We start from the raw sequence: 22938 nt of genomic DNA on the forward strand, positions 1-22938 counted from the left end.
TTATCCGCTGTCTTTAAAACAGCACATTTAGCGCCATTGGGTTATGTAAATGAGTTAGTGACGTCACTGCCTTGACTGTCAGGGATCCCATGATCCTCTTCGCTCTCTTCTATCATGGCTGCGATTGAGTGAACATCATTGGAATAAACGCCTCTTCCAATCAAGTTGCATCGGCTCCTATGATTCACTATCGCGTCCCCTTGTCAATGTTGGCGTGGTGTGCAGCGGCTGGGAAACGATACCCAGGCCCAAACCCGAACTTTTCGCAGGGGAGATCGCACTCTGAGTGGACGGGAAGCCACTAGCAAATGAGGATGTAGGTCAACAATGGCGCCATCAGATGTGCAGGAGGGGATCTGGTCTTTAGCTCCTCGGCGGAGCCCTTGGTCGGAAGTTATGCTTGTCTACATCCTTGCGCCAGCTTCGCTGAAGCCCCCAGAGGTCTCATAGAAGACGCAGGGAGTAGTACTCGGCTTACCTATCCGGCAAACCCCCGAATCTTCCCAGTGTCCCCCGGCCGTGTGAGTACAACGTCAAAATTCACCAACCGCCATGTTTCTTTCGTTCAACCTTCAACATAACGTTCTACCCGATTTGACGCGGACCGCCCACGGACTTTCCCACCTACGGACTTCGCTCGACAAACTTCGTCTGATCACCGCTGAACTGTACCAGCTCAGAAGAATATCATCTTATTCTACACTGAACTGTGTACCAGCCAAGAGGCACATAATTTTACGCTCCAGCCTAGAAGAACATCGCTCACGCTGAACTGTATCTGTTAACACCACCGGCCAAGAGAAGCATCGCATGTCACAGACCTGTGACAGTCACGAACTTTGCCCAAACAGAACTCTGCTTCTTCCAGTATTTTTCTTTCTCCTGCAGATAATCGATATTGTACTCGTCCCCATTTTATGTTAGCTACGACACTGGTATCTCACAGATAAACATTGACAATTTATTTCAGTCCAACTGTTGCCTTCATTCGTACGTAATGTGAATGTTACATAATTGTTATCTTTCATATTATGTTTAACAAACTTTACCTCAGTAGTCAACAATTTTCTTAACGCATTTAATAATGTTATATATTTCTTTTCATTAGATCTAGATTTCTTAAGTATTGTTAAAAGGATTATTTCATGGACTTCACCATTGTTAATGCACACCTTGCAGATTTATAGCATTTATACCATTTTATTACGAAAAGTAGACAACAAGCTCTGTTTTTTTTTAGATATTGTATTCCATTGTTCTCCACAGTTGTTAGTATATGATAACTTGGTAAAAAGGAGAAAGAGAGAAATAAGAAGATAAAGAGAAATCACGCCATTGGGTTATGTAAATGAGTTAGTGACGTCACTGCCTTGAATGTCAGGGATCCCATGATCCTCTTCGCTCTCTTCTATCATGGCTGCGATTGAGTGAACATCATTGGAATAAACGCCTCTTCCAATCAAGTTGCATCGGCTCCTATGATTCACTATCGCGTCCCCTTGTCAATGTTGGCGTAGGAGTATTAAGTCTGCTGACAGTGGTTTTAAATTTTCAATATTTTCAAATGTTCCAATTTGAAACAAAGTCCGTCGACTTCATATCCCTAAATATGTTTTTTTCTTACAGACAACGAATGTAGGTTACCCTTGGATTAAGGTGAACCAGTGTACCCCCCTCCCCCTTCCATCAGCGACCAGCCTGGGTGCCAATTTACCTTATATTATTCCATATTTCAACAAGTGAAAGGAAAAGGGCGACGCGTTAAAATCACAAATCACTGGAAAGACAAACACATGTACAGACAAAAACGAGGCGTAAAACGCTGAGCCAAGCCCTTAGCGTCTGCTCGGAGATGAATGGCTTGCTCTGAGCCCAAGAAGCGTGAAACTATGTCGCATTACTCAGTACTAGATGAGGCCCAGATAACGGCACATGAGGACTAGCTTTAGTAAGAAGATACGCTTAGAAAACTCCACAAACACAGTCACGTGTTGGGCGTAGGTCCCATTTCCAAACATGGGCCCGGCCGGGCAGCTTTCGGGATCGAAAAGTATTATATTCCTTATTTTACATGTTGTTTGTACCTGCAATTAGCCCTCGGGCAAGAACTTGCAATAAACACATTATTATATAAAAGACGTGAAAATTCACAAAATGCCAAAATGAGATTCATGACCATGATTTGTGTAGATTTCTTGGTATTCTAATTTTTCGTTTCTTAAAACATACCGGCTGGGTCCCGGTTTGGAAAATATGTGACCTAAGCCTAAAACGCTGAGCCAAGCCCTTTACATCTGCTCGGAGATTAATAGCTTGCTCTGAGCGCAAGAAGCGTGAAACTAGGCATTACTCGGGGCTAGATGAGGCCCAGATTACGGTGTACGAGGACTAGCTATAGTAAACGCTTAGAAAACTTCGCAAACTCACGTGTAAAACGCTGAGTCAAACCATTACATCTGCTTGGAGATTAATAGCTTGCTCTGTGCGCAAAAAGCGTAAAACTAGGTCGCATTACTCAGGGCAAGATGAGGCCCAGATTTCGGTGTACGAGGACTATAGCTATAGTAAACGCTTAGAAAACTTCGCAAACTCACGTGTAAAACGCTGAGTCAAACCATTACGTCTGCTTGGAGATTAATAGCTTGCTCTGTGCGCAAAAAGCGTGGAACTAGGTCGCATTACTCAGGGCTAGATGAGGCCCAGATTACGGTGTAAGGGGATCGAATTGTGCGACTAATGGGAACAATCAATGCGGCTGGTGTGCCTCGATTGATGTTGATTGGGTCTGATCAGGCAGGACCGATTTCTCTGTCATCAGATCACGGGTTTAACGGGGAGACGTGAACTGCACGAGGAATCGTGTAGGGACCATCATTACCTTCGCCGGATGGTTATGTTTTGAGCGTGTTTTTTTCTCGCTTTGTGTACGTGTGTGTTTGTGTGTGTCTGTGTGTGCGTGTGCGTGCGTGCGTGCGTGCGTGTGTGTGTGTGTGTGTGTGTGTGTGTGTGTGTATGTGTGTGTGTGTGTGTGTGTGTGTGTGTGTGTGTGTGTCTGTCTGCCTGTCTGTCAACGGCATAAGTCGAGAACCCTTGGATGGATCCTGATGATATTTGGTAGGTGGGTAGGAGTCACGAAAACGAAGGTCGATAATGGGCTTCCTAGCGGTTTCCAAAGGTACTGCAGCAAAACTTCAATTTGTATAACTCTTGTTCTGGTTCTTTTCAATAAGATTTTGCAATGATCAGGCAGGACCGATTTCTCTGTCATCAAATCATAGGTTTGACGGGAGGATAGGAGGTCTACGTGACCTGCACACGTTATCGTGTCGACATACTATTGCTCGATTTATTTTCTTCTTTCCTTTAAGTTTTTAATAAGGTTGGAATTGCGACCAAAACTCTCTTTAGAAGTTATAAAATAAACTTAATCAATGTTATCAATATAGAAGTCAATTTGGGAAATTTGAGGGGTTTTCTGGTCTTCCAATACACTCTTTTCAGGAATGAGTAGTATTCAGTTTATGAAGTCGTACGTCATAGAACAGGTTTGGACTAGGGGTGGGTACCGGTACAGAAAATTCAGGTCCAGGTCCGGTTCAGGTCCAGATGATCAGGTCCAGGTCCGGACCTGAACCTGGACTTGATGCAGTATGACTCATACCAATGGTTTATTTCACTGCAAAGAAATCTGTTTGGTGGAGTATTAGACTCCCACTGGCGTTTTTAAATCCTACAACGCTAACTGCACCTGTACGATTGGCTGTATAACTTGATAGAAATTACGATTAACTCTACTCTACTTCACTCTTGTTATTTTCTTCCACCTGCAAGCGCCAAAACGTGTGAATGCCTGATAAAATAATATGTTAATTTTCTAATCGGTCCAACATCCGGTCCACCTAATTTTTTCAGGTCCGGTTTTTCTGGACCGGTCCAATAAGAAAAACCGGTTTTGTACCGGTACGTTGTACCGATACCCAGCCCTAGTTTGGACGTTTTACGGTATCCATGCAACACGGTCTACATATAAAAAATGCTATAGACATAAGTGTTATGTCAAGGCTGTAATTAGAATGCAAAACGTTTTATCACAAGATCAACATGTGACTCAAAACGTGAACAGCATGCAGAATTGCGGACTATTCTTTAAATAGACTATTTTCTTTTTAGATGTCGCCCTTTGAGAGGAAATGCTGTAGACATGCGTGTTATTACCAAAGCTATAATAACGATGTAAAGCGTTTTTCACATCACAGGATCAGGCAAAACGTGAACACCAAGTGGAATTGTGGAGGGTCTATATTTGGGCTGTTTTCTTCTGAATGATGCCCTACAACAGGAAATGCTATCGACATTTGGGCCTTACTGATAAAGCTTTAATAACGATGTAAACGATTTTCACATCACAGGATAAAAACGTGAGCAACATGTGAACCCCAAACGAAATTACGGAGGGTCTATTCTTTTTCTGTTTTCTTTCAAGTGTAGCCCTGTAACAGGAAATGGTATAGACGTTTGGTCTATAATAACGATGTAAAACGTTTTTCACATCACAGGATCTCAAAGTGAAGTAACAAGCGGAAATGTAAATGGTCCACCAATGAACTGTTTTCCTTTAAATGCTGCCCAACAACAGGAAATGCTATAAACATTTTGGAGAAATAAGAAGAAAACAATCTTGAAACAAAATAAATTTCTTCGCCAAGTTTGAAAGGAAATACTTATCTGTCGGATTTATGCAGGTTTGGCGCCTGATGGTGAGGAAATGAGGAGATTTTCAGTCGATGGAGGAACAAAAATACCTGGGCAATTCAAACAGCATCCATCTTGGTTTACATTGATATGCAAATTCCATTTGATCGCACTTTTCATTTCGAACAGGAAATGCTCTGGACATGAAGACCTAATTACCAAAGCTATAATCACGTTTCATTGTCGAGACGTTTTCTAGAAGCATGAGATCAACATGTGTAAAAACATGCGTGTCATTACCAAAGTTATAATAACAATGTTAGTACCAAAGTTATAATTATCAAAGCTATGATAACGATGCAAAGCTTTTCCGTATCACAAATTAACTCGTAAGCAAAACTTGATCCGAACACGGAATCAAACTATTTTGGACTATCCCCTCTATGTGTCCGATTTCTTCTATTTGACCAGGGATCGGCGGAGCCTAGTAGTCGCTGTAGGGTGGAAATTGAAATGGTATCTAACTTAAACATTGATATGACAGTGAGGAATCGGCACAAGTACCGTACCGTACCATGCCGTCTGAATCCAGCGGTTACACACGACCTGTGATGCACGTATCATCTGTGAAATATTCATTCATACGACCGCAAATATTGGATTTACCGCTCAAGGGAGCGAAGGTGCATTGATGTGCTGAAGTCATGTGTAGCCATGCAATGTAGCGTCTTCTTGATTTTGGAAATGTAATTTGACTCGTGTGTTTCATTCCTGTAACTCCAAAGAGTTCATTGACTCGTGTGCTTTATTCCTGTAACTCCACAGGTTCCTTGACTCTTGTGTTTTATTCCCGTAACTTTGAAACCTTTGAAAATCTAAAAGAGCTACACATACACACTAATACACACACACAAACAAGCGCACACACATACAAAGTCGCCTGCATTTGTGTGTGTGAGAGAGAGAAAGCGAGAGTAAGAGAGAGGGGAGAGAAAGAAAAGAGCTATCAGCAATATAACATAGGAATAATTATCTAAATACCGTCTGCTTTCTCAGTTTTGTTGACTCAAATGCACCGCTGAGTCGAAGATATTTTACAGAGTTTTTCCTGACTTATAATTTTGATAACAAAAAGTTCCCTTGATGTGTATGCACCACAGAGTTCCTTGACTTCTGTGTTATATTCCTGTAAGGTCCACAGAGTTCCTTGACCCGTGTGTCTTATTCCTGTAAGGTCCCCAGAGTTCCTAGATTCGTGTGTTTTTTTCCTGACGGAGAGAGAGAGAGAGACGAACCAACAACCGTTATAAAATAGGGGTATCTGAGTGCCGTCTGCTTTTTCAATTTGCTAGACACAAATGCTCCGCAGCGTTCTTTGAGCTACATGTTTTACAGAGTTTTTTCTGACTTATAATTTTGACATCAAAAGACTTCCTTGAGGTGTATGCACCACAGAGTTACTTGACTTCCGTGTTATATTCCTGTAACAGAGTTTCTTGACTTCTGTGTTATATTCCTGTAACGTTAATCCTTCTCTGACAGTGACGCACTATCGGGGTCTCCTGACGTGACCCCAATAGTGGCGAGATCAGCAGGAAGAGATGGAGTTATTCTTCTACATCTCGGGGGAACGGAAAACCAATGTTCGGTACTCCGGGTTTAATGGGGCGTCGGAGGGAACTCAGCACTGTGTGGAATGACGAACCTATCATACTAGTTTACAATGAGACAGTTCAGACAAGGAATAAAACTCACAGGTGATTATGCTATTACTAATATATAAATTATGCTACTAGTACGTTGTTACATGGCTGATACAGATAGTAATACTAGTACACAGTACACAGGGGATGATACCAGTGCACATTGGTTAAACATCATTTCACCACGTGCACAAGAAATTAAAGTATGTGTGTGTGTGTCTGTGTGTGTGTTTGTGTGTGTGTGTGTGTGTTTCTGTGTGTGTATGTATAGTTTGACTGTGCTGACTGCAAAGAGTGAAGTAGTAAATTAAAAGCCCCACTCGTCATTATTTGTAAGTGTCAGATCATGTCATTATATTCTATGTTGTTTGCACGTCTTGTTTAAACAGTCCAGAAATATTAGCTGCCCACATTTTGATGTAGGTGGCTAATGGGCTGAATAACGTTTTCAAGTTTCCATGTCACGTAGGTTCGTGCCCCAGCTATTTCTGTAACCCATGATGAATGAGTTTCTCTGCTACACTTGAACGTGGAAAAACTGAGACGTTCTCGCGGGTTTAATACACTGATGGAGAACATTTCCTCATCCTACTGTGATCCGTTTTACTGAGTAAACAAGTGCTTTAAAAAAGCTGGCATTTTGCCAAGGTTTGCGTGTGTAAACGCTTTTTTCTAGTTATTGGAATGTGCTGAAACTATTGTTTATATTAAATAGATGTCAAAAAGGAAACAAGAACAATTGAAAATCACCCTTCCCCTGGACTCGAACAAGGGTCGCACAAGTCGCACGGACCGTAGCTCTGCAAATCAGGCTGACGTCAAAGGTATTTGTGTAGTGACCCCTGAACCCGGAAGTCACTTCCCTGCATCTTGGCGCACTTTTCCGAAAACGATATCTCAGCGATCGTTTACCCCCTGCTTTAAAACTTTTACATTGTCACGGTCTCCATAGTACGTACTACAAATCTGGTTAGTTTGAAGGTCCAGTTCTTTTTCGATATTACAGGGCGATCAATGAAAAATCGTGGCGTGTTCGGAAAAAATTTTTGCACTGGAAATCCTACTAATAGTGAATATTCCAACCAAAATTTTAAAAACACAATACAATGCCTGTTTTTTACTGTTTCTGAAAGAGCTAATCAAGAGGAGTAAAATGCTTTTTAAATGGTGAAAGGTAAGTGTGTGAATATGTCGCATTATTTTCATGTTGAGTCATGATGTTACACTGCATCAACAGTACAACTTTACACTTGTATAATAAAATATACATGACAAATGTTTGTACTAATAAGAGATAAAATATCAATAGGTAGACATTGTTTAAACACTAAATTTATTAGGATAAGTTCAACATTTTCCAAGGTCAAAGGCTATCTTCAGGATACATACAATCGACATAGATTTCTTTGATGTACCGTAGTGCAGGTACACACTGTACATGTACTTCTCCTTATTTAATCAATACTAATAATGCATTTGTAAACAACTTTTTACAAAAACAACAGTCGTACTTATTACTTTCTGTGGTAGCAACAGTATTCTGTAACAAACTTAATGCTAATGGAACTGGCTGCACCACTACCATTCAATATCTCTGCTCCGCTCTCCGGTCTAATATCAGCTACATCTGGGAGTTTGTACAATCTACATTCCACCTGGAAAACAAAATTATTTGAGTTTTATGATTAACATATGTCTACCATGGTGATAATGTTCTTCCATCTGAGGGGATGACGACCTACTCCAGTACCATGTCTGATGTTCATCTACATTTCTTTCTTATGACTTCTTTCTTTCTTGTGACGAAAGAATCAGAATGATCCAATAATGAAATAAAAAATTCAATTAAGAAAGAAAGGCAAGTTGGGGTACCGTAAGTAGATAAATACCTGCAACAAGATGGAAGGAGGTAAGTGTCACTGTTTCTGCGACTGAACCTCAGTACCAACTGCGACAACCTCGCCCAGTCGTTAGGAACCTGGCTGATAGTAGAGACAAGAGTATAATATTGCAGGTAAGTACAGATTTATGATTTTTGCTACACCAGAAAAGTCAAGCAAAAAATCCTTTGGCACAATCTGACAGAGAATACACAATCTGTTTGCACAAATTTTTCACGTTGACACTGAAAATTTCATTAGTGGTTTGAAAAATTCGGGCATAGGTTCCCCGGCTGACCCCTAACCGGGGGCCACGGTGCTTCAAATTCAACAAGTGAAAAAAATACACAATGGTATTTTAGACTTGGAATGAGGCAAGAAATGATTCACACGAACAGTAACAATGACATTGAAAATACAATTAGATATTTTCTAAAAATTGGGCATAGGTTACCCGGCTGACCCCTAAGCGGGCCATGGTGCCTCAAGTTCAACAAGTGAAAAAAAATACTAGTACACAACAGGCCAAGCAATGATCCATATGTACAATGTACTAAAGAAAGCAATAAACTAAGAATAATTAATAAGAAATAATTACTAAGAAACATTTTACATACATGTAAGTTTCATGATTAAAACATGGATAAAGAAACACTGCATAGAAATTTGCTGGGATATTGACTTGAGAAAAAAAAATTTGTTCAAAAGCACATTTTCTTCAACACGCCCCCCTCCCCCAAACACTACAAGTTGTATCAAGTATTTTACCTTGAAATTCTTCATCCATAGCGTCGAAACAGGTTTTCTTGTGCCGCTTCAGTCACATATCCTCCGTTTCTGAGGGGCGCCAGCCCAAAATTTGGCGCGTCAGGATCACGCGGCGCCGCCGGCCGGCCAAATCGGGGCGATCGTCAGGGAAAACAGCCCAGCGCTTCGCCGGTGTGCATCAAAACGTAGCCCTGTTTTTTGTCGTCATTTTGGCACCCGGAACAAGAAAAAATAAAATTCTTTCGGTGATTTTTATCATTAAAGATCGACAAATACTTTCAAGTTGACTTTTATCCCCCGAAAAATTAATTTTTCCTCATGTTCCAGGCATCATTTTTAAGCTTGAAATGTGCTCTTTCAACATTCATTCTGCTGCGGTCTAAGATGGCGAAGCGCAAGCGCAGTATTGAACAGGTCCGTTCATCACTCCATCACAACGGCGACTATTCTGGCCTCAGAGCATTTTGCCGCTAAGGCGGCAAAATGCAAAAATTCAATGGGCAACAAAGAATAACACGCTTCAAATTGTTTCAGTTAATCATCTTTGAAGTTGTACTCTGTTCCTACGTATTACTGCACGTAAACGTGGAAAACTGAGGCGTTCTCGTGGGTTCCATCCATGGATGGAGAACGTTCCCTCATTCTATTGTGATCCGTTTTACTGAGTAAAAAATGCAACGGACAATCAAGAATAATCCGCTTCAGATTAGTTCAGTTTGTCATCTTTGAGGTTGCACTAGTACTCTGTTACTACTTGCAATATGTAAAACCCACGTCTGATGTATTAATATTGGGTTGTACTCAATTGTTTTTGTTTGTTTTATTTTAAAATGTATTACTTTAAGTAGCCTTTACGACGTCGACAGTCATTGTACTTTTCTGTGTCAATGAAGATCGTTCTTTAAATATCTTATCAATTAAAACGTTTTATAAAGATTTTCCTATTTCCTTCAAGATTCTGTCGTTAAGAAAGAAAATGACGTTACTTCGCTAAACAAACAAACAAAGCTGGAGAATCTAATATAACTTTAATCAAAGTATTTATGGTTTGTCTATTCCATCTATTTGCTGGGCCTTTGCCCCTTGTCATTCCCAACATAGACAACGTAGCATTGCCTTACATATTTCTCTGCTGCATTCATCACAACATAGACCAAGGAACATCCACAAATTTGATTAAAGAGATATATGTGTTGGTAACAAAATGCATTTATCTGTTATAGACTGGTCAGTCGCAAAGTACCCTGTCCTTCACATACTAGTATATCGATCTTTGACTACAAATGAGGACCCAAAGCTGGCCCTGCTAGTTTCCAACGGTCACAGTCTGCCTGTCTGTGTCAATAAATGGAACTTAATTGGTCCATTACCCGGAGTTACTAACCCGGAGCGGGCTTCATTGCACCACGAGGATTGTTACTCGAAGGCATGACTATTCCATGTTCTTTTTTGAGCTGGCATTAGATACTTATCTGTCGGTACGTCCACCAGTGAATTTGTTATGTTTCACATCATGCAAAGTCTGGACATTTTCCTTATGTCTTCAAATGTCATCCACTGCATACAAGTCTTTTTTTCTCATCTTGGTAACATTTGATAATAGCATCCCTGTCGTAGTTGATTCTGAACCCTTCTCAGTTTATATCTTTGTCAAGAACAAGAACCTTAAACCGGCACTGCTAGTTTCTAACGGTCACAGTCTGCCTGTCTGTGTCAATAAATGGGACTAAATTGGTCCATTACCCGGAGTTACTAACCCGGAGCGGGCTTGATTGCACCTCGAGTATTGACTGTGAACCGCAATCAAAACCCTAATGGAGAATCGATTGAGTACGGTGAGTTAATGATTTTCTTGGACAATCGCCATCATATCCATTATGTCCATCGCTTTTCGTTGTTTTTCAGACCACCTTGTAGCGCCTAGTGTTTGCAGAGTGCAACAAGTTTTATCGCTGTATCTGTAGCATTTTTACATCGAACGGGAAAATACGCTAAGCAAACAGAGATTTAGTTGACCAGAATAACTCCAGAATTAAATTCCTTTCAAGTTGGTGGGTTGTATTGATATTTGGTACTTTGATACTTCTTGATAAGACGACTAGATTTCCGGTTCCTAGCGGCTTGCTATTGTACTACAGCGGAACGTCCGGGTGGATATCTCGTTTTAGTTGCTAAGATACTTATTATTGAGTCAGAAATAGATTAAACCAATAGAAATGTTTAGAGGAGTACTGCTCTGATGATACAACACTCCTAAACTTTGACCCTTCCTGACCCTCAGACAAAATTAACTGTAACGGGGATGTGAGGATGAATAGACAGATTGCAAATCACGTACAGACAGATAGACGGAAAGACGGACAAGTCGGAAGCAACCCTATACTCCGGCGCGCCGTCACGATGATAAATACGCAAGATATTACGTTTTTCAACATATTTCATGCTCAGACAAAGTCAGTTTGTTTCTTTTCTCTCTCCAAAGTTTTCTCCCAACAGACACATCAACCTCACGTATCACACCCTGACCTTATCAAACCGTACTTGTGTGTAGGTGGAGAATCACGGATGGGGCTTTTAAATGTTAAACAAGCTTACATTTAAGCAGCGACTCATCACCTGACGTCTGGTATAATTGAAAAGCATTCGGTTGAAAAGGTTACAGGAAATGGGTTACGTCTCGCCTGGGTAAATTAACTTAGGCCACTTTGATTTGATTATATTGGATGGCATCCGAGCGCGCATCAATTTTCGGTCATTTCCAAAAATAAAACAAAAAAGTTTATGGGGCTTTCAAATGTAAAACAAGTTTAATCTCCAAGCAGATCCACAGTGGCGTAATCTAGTATCAAACCCAAAGTAGCCCGTTTGACTCCATTTGGCCGGCTATACTCCTTTGTCAACTTTGATACTATCTTATGGTATCGTAGGATCTGCTTGGAGAATAAAACAAGCTTACATTTAAAGCGGCGACTCATCACCCGTCGTCTGGTATAATTGAAAAGTATTCGGTTGAAAAGGTTACAGGAAATGGGTTACGCCACGCCTGGGTAATGCACTTACAGAGTAGTGAACCTGCCAACTCTCGAAGTGTGCAATGCAGTTTTTACAGAAGCAAGAAGGATGCATTGGCCCACTTCTATGCAATGTCGTGGTTTATGGATTATCCTCTAAATTTTTCTTAATGAAATAATCATGCAATATTCAGGATATGAATCGACCACAAATTGTCTCAATTTTGGTATCAACAGTAGAAAAAGTCATTGTATGTATTTCTACGTCAATAAAGATAGTACGCCCTGGTAAAATACGGATGGTTAACAGTTACTCATTGCAAGTAATATATATAGAAATTCATACTTTTTGTTTACTACCATTGGGCTGAAGATTTTGACCATTGTCACTGCAAAAAAGGTAGTGTATTCTACCTTACCAAATTCTATTCAGTTACGTATCACGTGTTTCTAGTTTCCTCATTTTCCTTATTTTGCCAGTTCTCATATTAAATGTTCAAATAACCCAGTTACGAAGATAAGCCAGTCTTAACTCTGTGGCTTCATTTTCTTTTCAATTCTTATTTCACTTCATCAAATTTCCACTAATCTTATGTTAAATCCAAGGGCCAATGAATTCAACTGCCGTTGCCTCCAACGCGCATAACCTTCCATTACACAACGTTTTGCCATGTCCATATAAGGGCATTTTAAACACACATGAAGAAGCATCCGGGACCTTCAAGGTACACTGCTTTGAGAAAAGAGTTACGAACTTCAAGGTCACGGCATCTAAAAGCGGACGGGGTGACTTAAATACTTTATTCAGATTAGTATCCACTAAGCTGTACATTACTTGTTACTACCATATGTGGCAACTTTAATGACGTAAAAGTTCCTGGAAATTCACAACATTGGCATCAATTAACACGACACCACGTACGTATAATCAAATAATCCCTAATAAAACCAAGATCTTTATCATCTCTCATTACCATATATGGTAACTTCAACTTGACTGATTTCCTTGAATTGATATTAGATTTCCTGGAATTCACATCCAATGTGTACAAAATCACTTTAATGCAACAGAAAACTCGACTGTAATTACTTCACTTCAAGAGATTAATTGCTGTGTTCGACTTGTTACCTGTGCGTGTATTTGTGTACATAACAACTTGAAGGGAAATATTGTAAGTGTAATAAATATAGTATTATTTACAAGTGATATATACCATGTTACCACATAATGATAGATATTATCACAGGACACGCCATAAACTGAAACAAAATCCTTCACCACTATAAAAACCTTAACACATCATTTCCACTTGATAGTCCCGCCATTGCACAAACCCTATCAGGCATGTCCAGTACGTATACGCAATTGGTCAGGATCTTTGACCTACAAACTACATAGCCTTTGACCAACCATTCGGCTTTTGTCACCATCCAGTCAAAGTAAAAGTTGCCATCCGACTCATTTAGCAGTCATCGTCATCGTGTTTACAACAATTACAACACAATCACATTTAATTCAATTCATTTCTTTATAGTAATGATAATAACAATATAATTTTGTCTCTAGCCTTAGCAGGTTGTGGTATGAGAATATATTTCCACAGAAATTTGAAGATCTTGGTTGAAGATCTCTTTGGTCCCAAAATATAATTTCAATGATCTAGAGGTACATGAATTTAGCCATTAGACCATTTAGGTTACATGTTGGCTTTCCCAAATGATACTCATTGATCGTTTGAGAGTGATGCAGCATTGGAACTAACAGTCGACAATCCAAAATTCTGCCGGGGGTTCAATTAGGATTGTGTGGCTCGTTTTGGATGTAGCAGTGTCTCAACAGTTTGCTTTGATCTAGAGGCACGAGAATTTAACCATAGGATACATTTAAGATTGTGACTCGAATGGAAGGGAGTAGTGAACCTAACAAGTCACTATTCCATGGCCAAATTCTACTGGGACCATTTAGGATTGTGGCTCGCTTGGGATGCATCAGTGGGCCTAACATTTGACAATCCCAATGCAGCGGTGGATCTAACAGTTGTCTATCCTAAATTATGATGGGAATCATTTATCGTGTGACCCGTTTGGATGCAGAAGTGTACTTAACATCTGACTATCCCAAATTCTGCCGGGGACCATTTAGGACTTGGGCTCGTTTGGAATGCAACAGAGGCCCTTAAAGTTGACTATCCCAAATTCTGCCGGGGAATCACTTAGTATCGTAGCTCATTTGGAATGCAGCCGTAGAGCTAACAGTTGCCTATCCCAAATTCAACCAGGGGTCATTTAGGATTGTGGCCCGTTTAGGATGCAGCAGTGACCTAACATTTGACAATCCCAGATTCTACTAGGATCATTTACGCTCGTGGCTGGTTTGGGATGCAGTAATGAGTTGCTGACGAGAGGCGGCTATCCCAAATTCTGTTGGGGAAACATTTAGGATCGTGGCTGGTTTGGGATGCAGCAGTATTCAGTAACCTAACAGTTTACTATCCCCAATTCTACGGAGGTCATTTAGGATAGTGGCTCGTTTGGGATGTAGCAGTGGACCTAACATTTCACAATCCCAAATTCTACGTTTGACACTCCCACATTCTGATGGGGGTCATTTAGCGTGTGGCCCGTTTGGGATGCAGCAGTAAACCTAACAATGGACAATCCAAAATTCTGTTGGGGGATCGTTTAGGATCGTGGCTCGTTTGGGATGCAACAGTACAACTGATAGTCGACAATCCCAAATTCTACTGGGGGAACATTCAGTACTGTGACTTATTTGGGATTCAGCAGTGGATATAACAGTTGACTATCCCAAATTCTACTTGGGGTTCTTAAGGATTGTGATTCGTTTGGGATACAGCAGTGACCTAACAGTCGACAATGAAAATTCCACTTGGGGATCATTTTGGATTGTGGCTCGTTTGGGATGCAGCACTGACCTAACAGTTGACTATCCCATTGCCAAATTCTACTAAGAGGGTCAGTTAAGATTATGCGATGCAGCAGTAAACCCAACAGTAGACAATCCTAAATTCCGCTGGGCGACCATCTTGGATTGTAGTTGGTTTAGGATGTAGCAGTGAACCTAAGTTTACTATCCCAAATTCTACTAGGATCATTTACGCTCGTGGCTGGTTTGGGATGCAGCAGTGTACCTAACAGTTTGTTATCGCAAATTCTATCCCAACTCGACGTCTACTTCGTAACAGTGACCTCAAATTCTGTCGGGGATCATTTGGGATCGTTTTGGATGCTACAGTGGACCTAACAGTTGACTATCCAATATTCTGCCGGTAGATTGTGGGATTATGACCGGTTTGGGATGCAACAGTGAACCTAATCGTTGCTAACGACGGCGGTACCCCCGTGGAGACAGGCAGGCCGGTACTGACGGTTGCTGATGTCATGACAGACGAAAGGCGGCTATCCCAAATTCTGTTGGGGGATCATTTGGGATTACGTCCGGTTTGGGATGCAGCAGGAACCTAAGCGTTGCTGACGACAGGCGGCGGTGCTCCCGTGGAGGCAGGCAGGCCGGTACTGACGGTACCCTGGATGGTAGACACTTGTGTCACCTCCTGCTGGCCGGGCAGTATCCTGAAAAGAGAAAAACGTTTGAAATAGTCCAAAGGTCATTACATCTCATGGAGAACAATGTGTGCCTTTGATGCTAGACACCTGGTATCCACTAGTTTTCACAGAAGTCATGGTTTCAATCCAAGCTGTACATCACTGATTATACTATAAATATAGCAACCTCGGTGACCTCAAACGTCCCATTACTGAACACTGCACATATCAGCTATAATTACTTAAAAATCATTGTAGGAATTGCATAAGCACCTATGTAGTTAAAAAAGGAACAAACTGTTTCTATCGACTCCAATCGAGTCCACAAGCCATTTAGAATCACGCACAGACGCAGACACAGACACAGACAGACGAATGTAACATAACGAAAATTGTCTACTGACTTTCCGAGGATGTGCTTCTTGAGGAACCGCCAGAGCCTAGCTCGTGAGCTGGCCCGGAAAGCCCAGTACAGGTGCGGGTTGATCATGCTGTTAGCGATGTACAACCGCCTCTTTCTCACACAAACACACAAATAGACGAAGGCAAGAAAGATAACATTGTGTACTGACTTCCCGAAGATGTGTTTCTTGAGGAATCGCCAGAGCCTAGCCCGTGAGCTGGCCCGGAAAGCCCAGTACAGGTGCGGGTTGATCATGCTGTTAGCGATGTACGGCCCCCTCACACACACACACATACACACACACACACACACACACACACACACACACACACACACACACACACACACACGCGCAAATAAATACACACATTAGAAACGTTGTGTACTGACTTCCCGAAGATGTGTTTCTTGAGGAATCGCCAGAGCCGTGCCCGGGAGCTGGCCCGGAAAGCCCAGTACAGGTGCGGGTTGATCATACTGTTAGCGATGTACAGCCGCTTCGCCACGAAGTCCTTATCCTTGTCCATGTCCATGCCCTGCTGGTTCATCACTGTGCGAACCTGAGGTGTGGACGGGAACGACAAAAATAAACTCTCACTATTATAATAAAGAAGAACTTTATTGCACGACAATTGTACATGGTACAAAGTATGGCAACAACTCTTGCATAAAGTACAAAACAGAGGTATAGGATAAAGCTTAACATCATAGTTAACATAACAATAAGGGCTAATATGCATAATTCATTCATATAGTATCATAATGAAGTAGGCTAATCATTAGCTTCAGTATTCTTTCTAATAGCGAAGCAGTCCTTGATATATTTGCTTTTTTTTGCATTATGGGAGTACTTTGTACCAGGTATGAACACATTTGTGTGTATAGACATATAGGACTCATCATGTCTTTAAATGATGTAAAGTTGTAAACCGTATCTCTGTTATATATCTTGTTTGACCCTTGCAGCAGGCCGATTTTATTTTCATGATTGAGTTATAATTGACAAAGATCAAACAAAAAGACACAAACAGAGCAAAATAGCTTCGTGCATTGAAACATGTCCAGGTTCGGTTACCTTTTTAGAAATTTCGTTTTTTCATTAGTATGTTTACGTAATCAGTCACATGGTGATTGTTTATCAGTATTGATCCTGAAGCCAAGAAGGCGACAGTGGTCATTAACTTGAAAATTTGAAGTTCTGAAGATTTGAAGATTATAAGTTTTTCAATTATACATATTCCCCTGCCTTAGCATCTGAAAAAATGCCTAGTAGTAGTGGGTAACTAAACACTCAAAAGAATAAGTATTGCTAAAGGGGGTTCTTACCAAATATGGTGTGAGGCAGATGAGAAAGAACATTGACGTCACGATCATCAAGATGGCGAACTCGCGCTCCTTCTTCAGTTCTTCTGTCTTGCCTGAAGGCTGAGAGGAGGTAAGAAAGATATGAGAACAATCGGTACTTTCCAAGTGATGCCATTATAGGGGTAATAAAGGTATGAAAAAAGTTATACTTTGAGAGTGATAATCCATATTTTGTCAAATTCATTGAGTTTTAAATCTTACTTTAGAGAAATACAATCTAAAAAAAGAGGAGGGCATACTGTTTAAGTAGGGACAAAATTGATTCTATAGGACCCAATTTACACAGGATAGAGTGTAACATCGAATGTTTATTGAAAGATCATTGAAAGGTAATTGAAAGAACATAGAATGATCTTCGAAGCCCTCTTATATACTGTAAATGCATTTAAGTTCGCGGGGATTTAATTTCGCGGTAGCGGGAAAATGGACTTTTCGCGGCGGTTTTAATTTCGCGGTAGCACCATGCACTGTAACCTCTTACTGTTATGAAAAAATATTCGCGGTGGTCTTAAATTCTCGGTGAAGCGGCCACCGCGAAAACCGCGAACATTAATCCACCGCGAACATTTCTGCATTTACAGTATTATACGTGCTTGCAATACCATGAGATCCGCAGTGCGGCGCCGCATCCTGTAGAGCTCCTGTACCACAGCCAGGTTGCTGAACACCAGAACCACGATCAGGACAAATCCTGCAACGGCAGAGACGGAATGGACATTTCAGACACTACGTCACATTGAGAAAGAGAGAACAATGCACTGTCAGAGTTCTCATCTGATACGGCCTAGGAAAATGTTTTGTTTCCTTTTCAGTCCTAAGAAAAATCAGGGTCCGTTGGTCCGTAGAGATTATCAATCTATCAATCAATCAATCAATCAATCAATCAATCAATCAATCAATCAATCAATCAACCAATCAATCAGCCAATCAATCAACCAATCAATCAACCAATCAATCAATCACTAACTGACCTTGTATGACAGTGAAGTAGGCGTATCCCTGCGCCAGCGGCCTCTGGTCGTGCCAATCGTACTGACAGGAGATGCCGAACTTCTGTTTGATCTCAACAACTCCCATAAAGGGGATTGTCGTGAATAGGAGCTGGAAAGCAAAGGGAAAAAAACAACAACAACAACATCAGTGGTATAAACATACTCATAAATCATTTGAGAAAAGAAGCTGGAAGACATAATGGAAATGTTACAGTTATTTTACTCCTTAACCCGGTTAGACTAGTGAACTGGTATGTTTTTTACCGAAATGAATCATACTTCTTATGACCCTTTAATACATTTAATCGTTTTAAGAGATCCTATTCTAATGTCTAAGGCCCAAAAGTCTTTTATATCACTGTGTTTTCAAGCCTTTTTGGATAGATTCCAAACTCTTTAATAACGATTAAATCATCAACATCAATCTATCAATCATAAGGAAATTGAAATCTTCTTTTATATCTGATATTTATTCGTAAATTTGCGTTGCTTGTTTTTGTATTCATGTATTTTATTGTTCTTGGCTGCACATTAGATAATAGTTTTCTTTTCAAACTTTCCATTTAAAGATTTCCCTCAATCTTGCATCGGCACAATGATACATTGACTCAACTTTTTAATAAGTTACTTAATGATATCTTTAAAAAAATGTTATACCTTGTCGGTAATAGAGACACATGTAAAGAGTCAAATTTATACTTATTAATATCATTATTATTATTATTATTTACCATTATATAATAGTGTTAGATTAGAAGATGTAATATCATAACAAGAGTATGTTTGGGGAAAATATTTGTCTTGATAGCGTCAACTCGACTTGGGTTGCCTAAAAGTGCGATGATTAAATACCCTCATATATACATGCATGTCATATCGTTTGTTTTCACACACATGTGTTTGGGGTGAAATATCATCATGATAATAGTTTTGGCTCGGGTTGCAAGGGTTTTGTTTGTTGACATGAAAAATAGGGCTTATACATATATCATCCGAGTCTATATCTGTATCGCATAGCCGATAGAATAGCCTTTCGATACCACATTAAACGACCTGCTAGTGTTACACTACTTACCTTCTTTGCATATCCAATGACGTTATATAACGTTCTTGACATATCTAAGTCCGGACGTCGTTTTAAGCTAATCTTTTATCTCCTTCAAATCAAATTGACATTGCAAAGTTACCCCAGAGCAGTACTACCTCTGAATACTTTTAATTTTACAGAATGGAGTAAAATCACATTAGATAATAAACACAGTAGACAAGACATGAACAGTCCTTAAACTAAAAATACACACATCACATCCATACAAAGAGAGAGGTCATCGAGAGATTGAGAGAGAGAGAGAGAGAGAGAGAAAGAGACAGAGAGAGACAGAGAGACAGAGAGAGAGAGAGGCATAAGAAGAGACAGAGAGAGAGACAGAGAGAGAGACACAGAGAGAGACAGGCAGAGAGAGAGAGACAGAGAGAGAGAGAGACAGAGAGAGAGAGGCAGAGAGAGAGACACAGAGACAGAGAGAGAGAGATCGTGTACTTTTTTTATTACATGTATCGTGTCCTCTCTGTATTGTACATACCGAATACGCCACCACGCCAGCCAGCACACAGAAGGCAGACTTGTAGCTGACCAACAGCTGGTATTTGAAAGGCAGCTTCAGCGCTAGCATTCTCTCCAGCGCGGAGGACACCACGCAGAGCTGAGACGCAATGTAGAACAGGTAGGTCACGAAGGCGCGGTACTTACACCCCGTTAACTCACCTGCTGCACAGGTGCCAAACAGGTGCTCAAAGGTGGCGTGGCCGGTGGCAAAACCTGGAGAAAGGAGGGGAAGGTGAAGAAACAAGAAATCTTTTTAAAAAGCTGTGCCTTGCCGCGTATTTTATGTTATTTTGGTAAGTTAGACTAGATTCTACCCTTAAAAATCCAGAGTTCCACATGTCGCCCCCTCCCTCCTCATTATCATAATTTATGTCAGATGAATTATTGGCACATTAAACAGGTTTTGTAAAACTTTTTGACCCACAATGAATATGCATTATTTTTTATTACAAACTAAGTTCCTTCTGATGCAATTTGTGATATATCTTTATATAAACATGGTGAGTTAAAGCGTAGATTTATTACGCTGGACCACATACAGTAACATGCGTCTAGAAGAGCGTTTTAATACTCGCCTGGAATGTACCATTGTTTAACTAAGCCATGAAACTCGGCCGCGAGTAGCCGCGAGTGAGCGAGCGAGCGATTAGCCGCGAGCGAGCGTTGGCTTGCGTCCCTAATGTCTGTGTACCCTTAGGGGTCAACTACATATGAGTATGGTCATTGTATCGAATGGTCATTACTAATTTTGAACTGTCACCTTCCAGCAAAAAGAAGGGCCTTTGGAAGGGGCTTTGGAAGGGCTGGGTTAACAGGTCCGTCCATCCATGGAACCATGGAAGAAAGCTGGCGTAAAGCCTTGCCGGCGGCAAGGCAAAAATGTGAATAAATAGTAGAACAGAAGACATGACGTCACGCTTAAGGACTTCGACTAAACTGGTGCTCAAATGTGGCAAGAGCTGCATAAAATAACAAAACAAGGAAATTAGATATGATATACGCAAACACACACACACAAACGCACACACACACACACACACACAAATACAGACAAACACACATACATATGGAAACACACACAAATACAAACACACAGAGAAGCAAACAAAAAAACTCACTTCACTTCCTTGTAGTAAAGTCAAAATAAAACGATATAGACAAATGACATACTAGTATTTTGAGCTTTAAACGTTTAAATGTGATATGATTTGAATACAACATATGATAGGAGATGAATTGTATCTTATTTCCGCCATATGTTTTCATAGCAGAGAAAATTGATGGAGGAACAACATATGAATTGTTTACATCGATTATACATATCCCAAATAAAAATCCGGGTTCACACGTGCGTATATATTCAAGTCCATGTGAGGTCCCTGTGGAATTTTTAGCCTCTACCAGGCTCCATAGGTCGCTGGGAAATTGGTAAAAATTGGAGAAATATATAACATGCCAGAGGAGCTAGCTACCAGCTAACGCCTCTGGCATGTTATGTGTCTGTCTTTGTCTACTTTATATTTTTTCCAGCAACCTGTGGAGCCTGGTAGAGGCTAAGACTCCCATACCAAACTCACACGTACTTGAATATATACGCACGTATGAAACCACTTAAGCTAGGGGCACAACCCGCCGTACTTGCAAGTGCGTGCTGTCTACGTGCCAAAACGTGGGCAATCTTTTGGTATCCGTAAGTGGTAAGTACCGTCTCCGTACGAACACGTGGCGATTCCCACGGATTTGGGAGCACGCAGACACGCCGTAGAAATTTAAGTGCATGCAGAACTTTCTCTGCGTTCGGGCTGCGGATTCGCCCTCCGTATGTGCCAGTACGGGCGACGCACCTGCCATGTACAGACTGAACGTTTTCAGGAATACGTGGCGGACGTGGCCTCCACAAAAAACGTACGGACAAATTGCACGTACGGCGGGTTGTGACCCAGGCTTTAATAAGCATTTATTTACCGTTTGGATAAGAGCAGTAGTAGACTTCGGGGTGCGGTGACCAAAGTAATTTCATTGTCAACCTACTAGCCTTTGGTAATAGCTCTACATTCTAGCTATGTGGTAGGCAGTCCATCCTCCTAACGCCCGGTCCCCAACGGCATTACCTTATGGGGCCCTGCTATCCCATGCCCTATCCGTGGTTATTATGATTGTCGCCACAAACAAGCTGTCAACCAATCAGAGAATAGGCCTTTCTTGGGCTTGTTGTTGTCGCAAGCTGTCTCGCAAAGGCCGCTGGGAAGCTACCAGCCAATCATGCTACGTCTTACATGGCTCCATCCTCCTACGCCCGATCCCCAACGGCTGACTGCCCATATAAGGGTAAGCTCATTAATATTTATAAGTAGGGCGGTCCCTAACTGGTCTGAGTACACAAGGTAGCAGAGGTAACACAGGAAGTTTTGACACGACTGTGCTTCCTCTGCGTAGGAGAATGTAGGTAGTCAAATTAACAAAAAGATCAATAAAATCACTCAAAAGCTAAAAAAGAGTCCTGAAGAAAGGCCGCTGTTGGGAAGGCTTTTAAAAGCGCATAAACGAATCTACCAGAGTAATGCTGTCGTTATAATTAGAATTAAAGGCTTTTTGGCACTATCGAGCTTGGCCCTTACCGTGTCTCCGTGATAGCCTGGTATCCAGCCGTAATATAGCTCCCGAGTCTCTTCTCTCCTCTCTGCAATTAAAGAGAGGAGAGAAGAGACTCGGGAGCTATATTACGGCTGGATACCAGCCTAACCGTAAGTACCACTCTCTTTAAAACTAATGCGGTTCCGAAAGACAGAAACAAGCAAACAAAACTTATCAAACAGCATCCCTGCTGCTGTGTTCTCACATGCAATAATTATAACCTATACAAAAAGGTGGATAACCCTTTACGATCATTGAAAAACTAGCACTAACAGCCGACCGCTAGATCCGTGCACGCAATGGTTGAGTACGTACAG

At 41.0% G+C, this 22938-nt stretch overlaps 2 protein-coding genes and 1 long non-coding RNA gene across 3 annotated transcripts in view; all 3 read right to left on the minus strand.

The window, feature by feature from the left end:
• Nucleotides 1–7746: 7746 nt before the first annotated feature.
• Nucleotides 7747–9108, minus strand: LOC118404060. Its single transcript, XR_004829739.1, has 3 exons — nt 9044–9108; nt 8285–8377; nt 7747–8050 (listed from the first exon to the last, which is right to left on the minus strand). It is a non-coding gene; the product is annotated as an uncharacterized LOC118404060 (long non-coding RNA).
• A 6428-nt stretch (nt 9109–15536) lies between these two features.
• LOC118404339 lies at nt 15537–18101 on the minus strand. Its single transcript, XM_035803408.1, has 5 exons — nt 17992–18101; nt 17351–17449; nt 16513–16584; nt 16026–16291; nt 15537–15648 (listed from the first exon to the last, which is right to left on the minus strand). Exons 1-5 carry the CDS (start codon nt 18016–18018, stop codon nt 15537–15539), a joined length of 576 nt encoding a protein of 191 aa, XP_035659301.1. The 5' UTR covers nt 18019–18101.
• A 239-nt stretch (nt 18102–18340) lies between these two features.
• The window catches only part of LOC118404340, a 9456-nt gene continuing 4858 nt past the window's right edge, over nt 18341–22938 (minus strand). The window contains exons 2-3 of the mRNA XM_035803409.1: nt 19934–20200; nt 18341–18459 (exon numbers count right to left, since the gene is read on the minus strand). Of these exons, the coding sequence (XP_035659302.1) occupies nt 18341–18459; nt 19934–20200 (386 nt within the window). The remainder of the gene's footprint in view (nt 18460–19933; nt 20201–22938) is intronic.

The sequence above is a fragment of the Branchiostoma floridae genome, chromosome 17 (genome assembly GCF_000003815.2).
Source record: "Branchiostoma floridae strain S238N-H82 chromosome 17, Bfl_VNyyK, whole genome shotgun sequence".
Taxonomy (NCBI): Eukaryota; Metazoa; Chordata; class Leptocardii; order Amphioxiformes; family Branchiostomatidae; genus Branchiostoma; species Branchiostoma floridae.

Coding starts and splice junctions, on each gene's coding strand:
- LOC118404339 (XM_035803408.1), bottom strand. CDS start 18,018: ATGCGGCGCCGCACTGCGGATCTCATG. Junction 17,450..17,991: donor GCCGCACTGCGGATCTCATG/GTATTGCAAGCA, acceptor ACCTCCTCTCAG/CCTTCAGGCAAGACAGAAGA. Junction 16,292..16,512: donor TCGTGGCGAAGCGGCTGTAC/ATCGCTAACAGT, acceptor AGGGGGCCGTAC/ATCGCTAACAGCATGATCAA.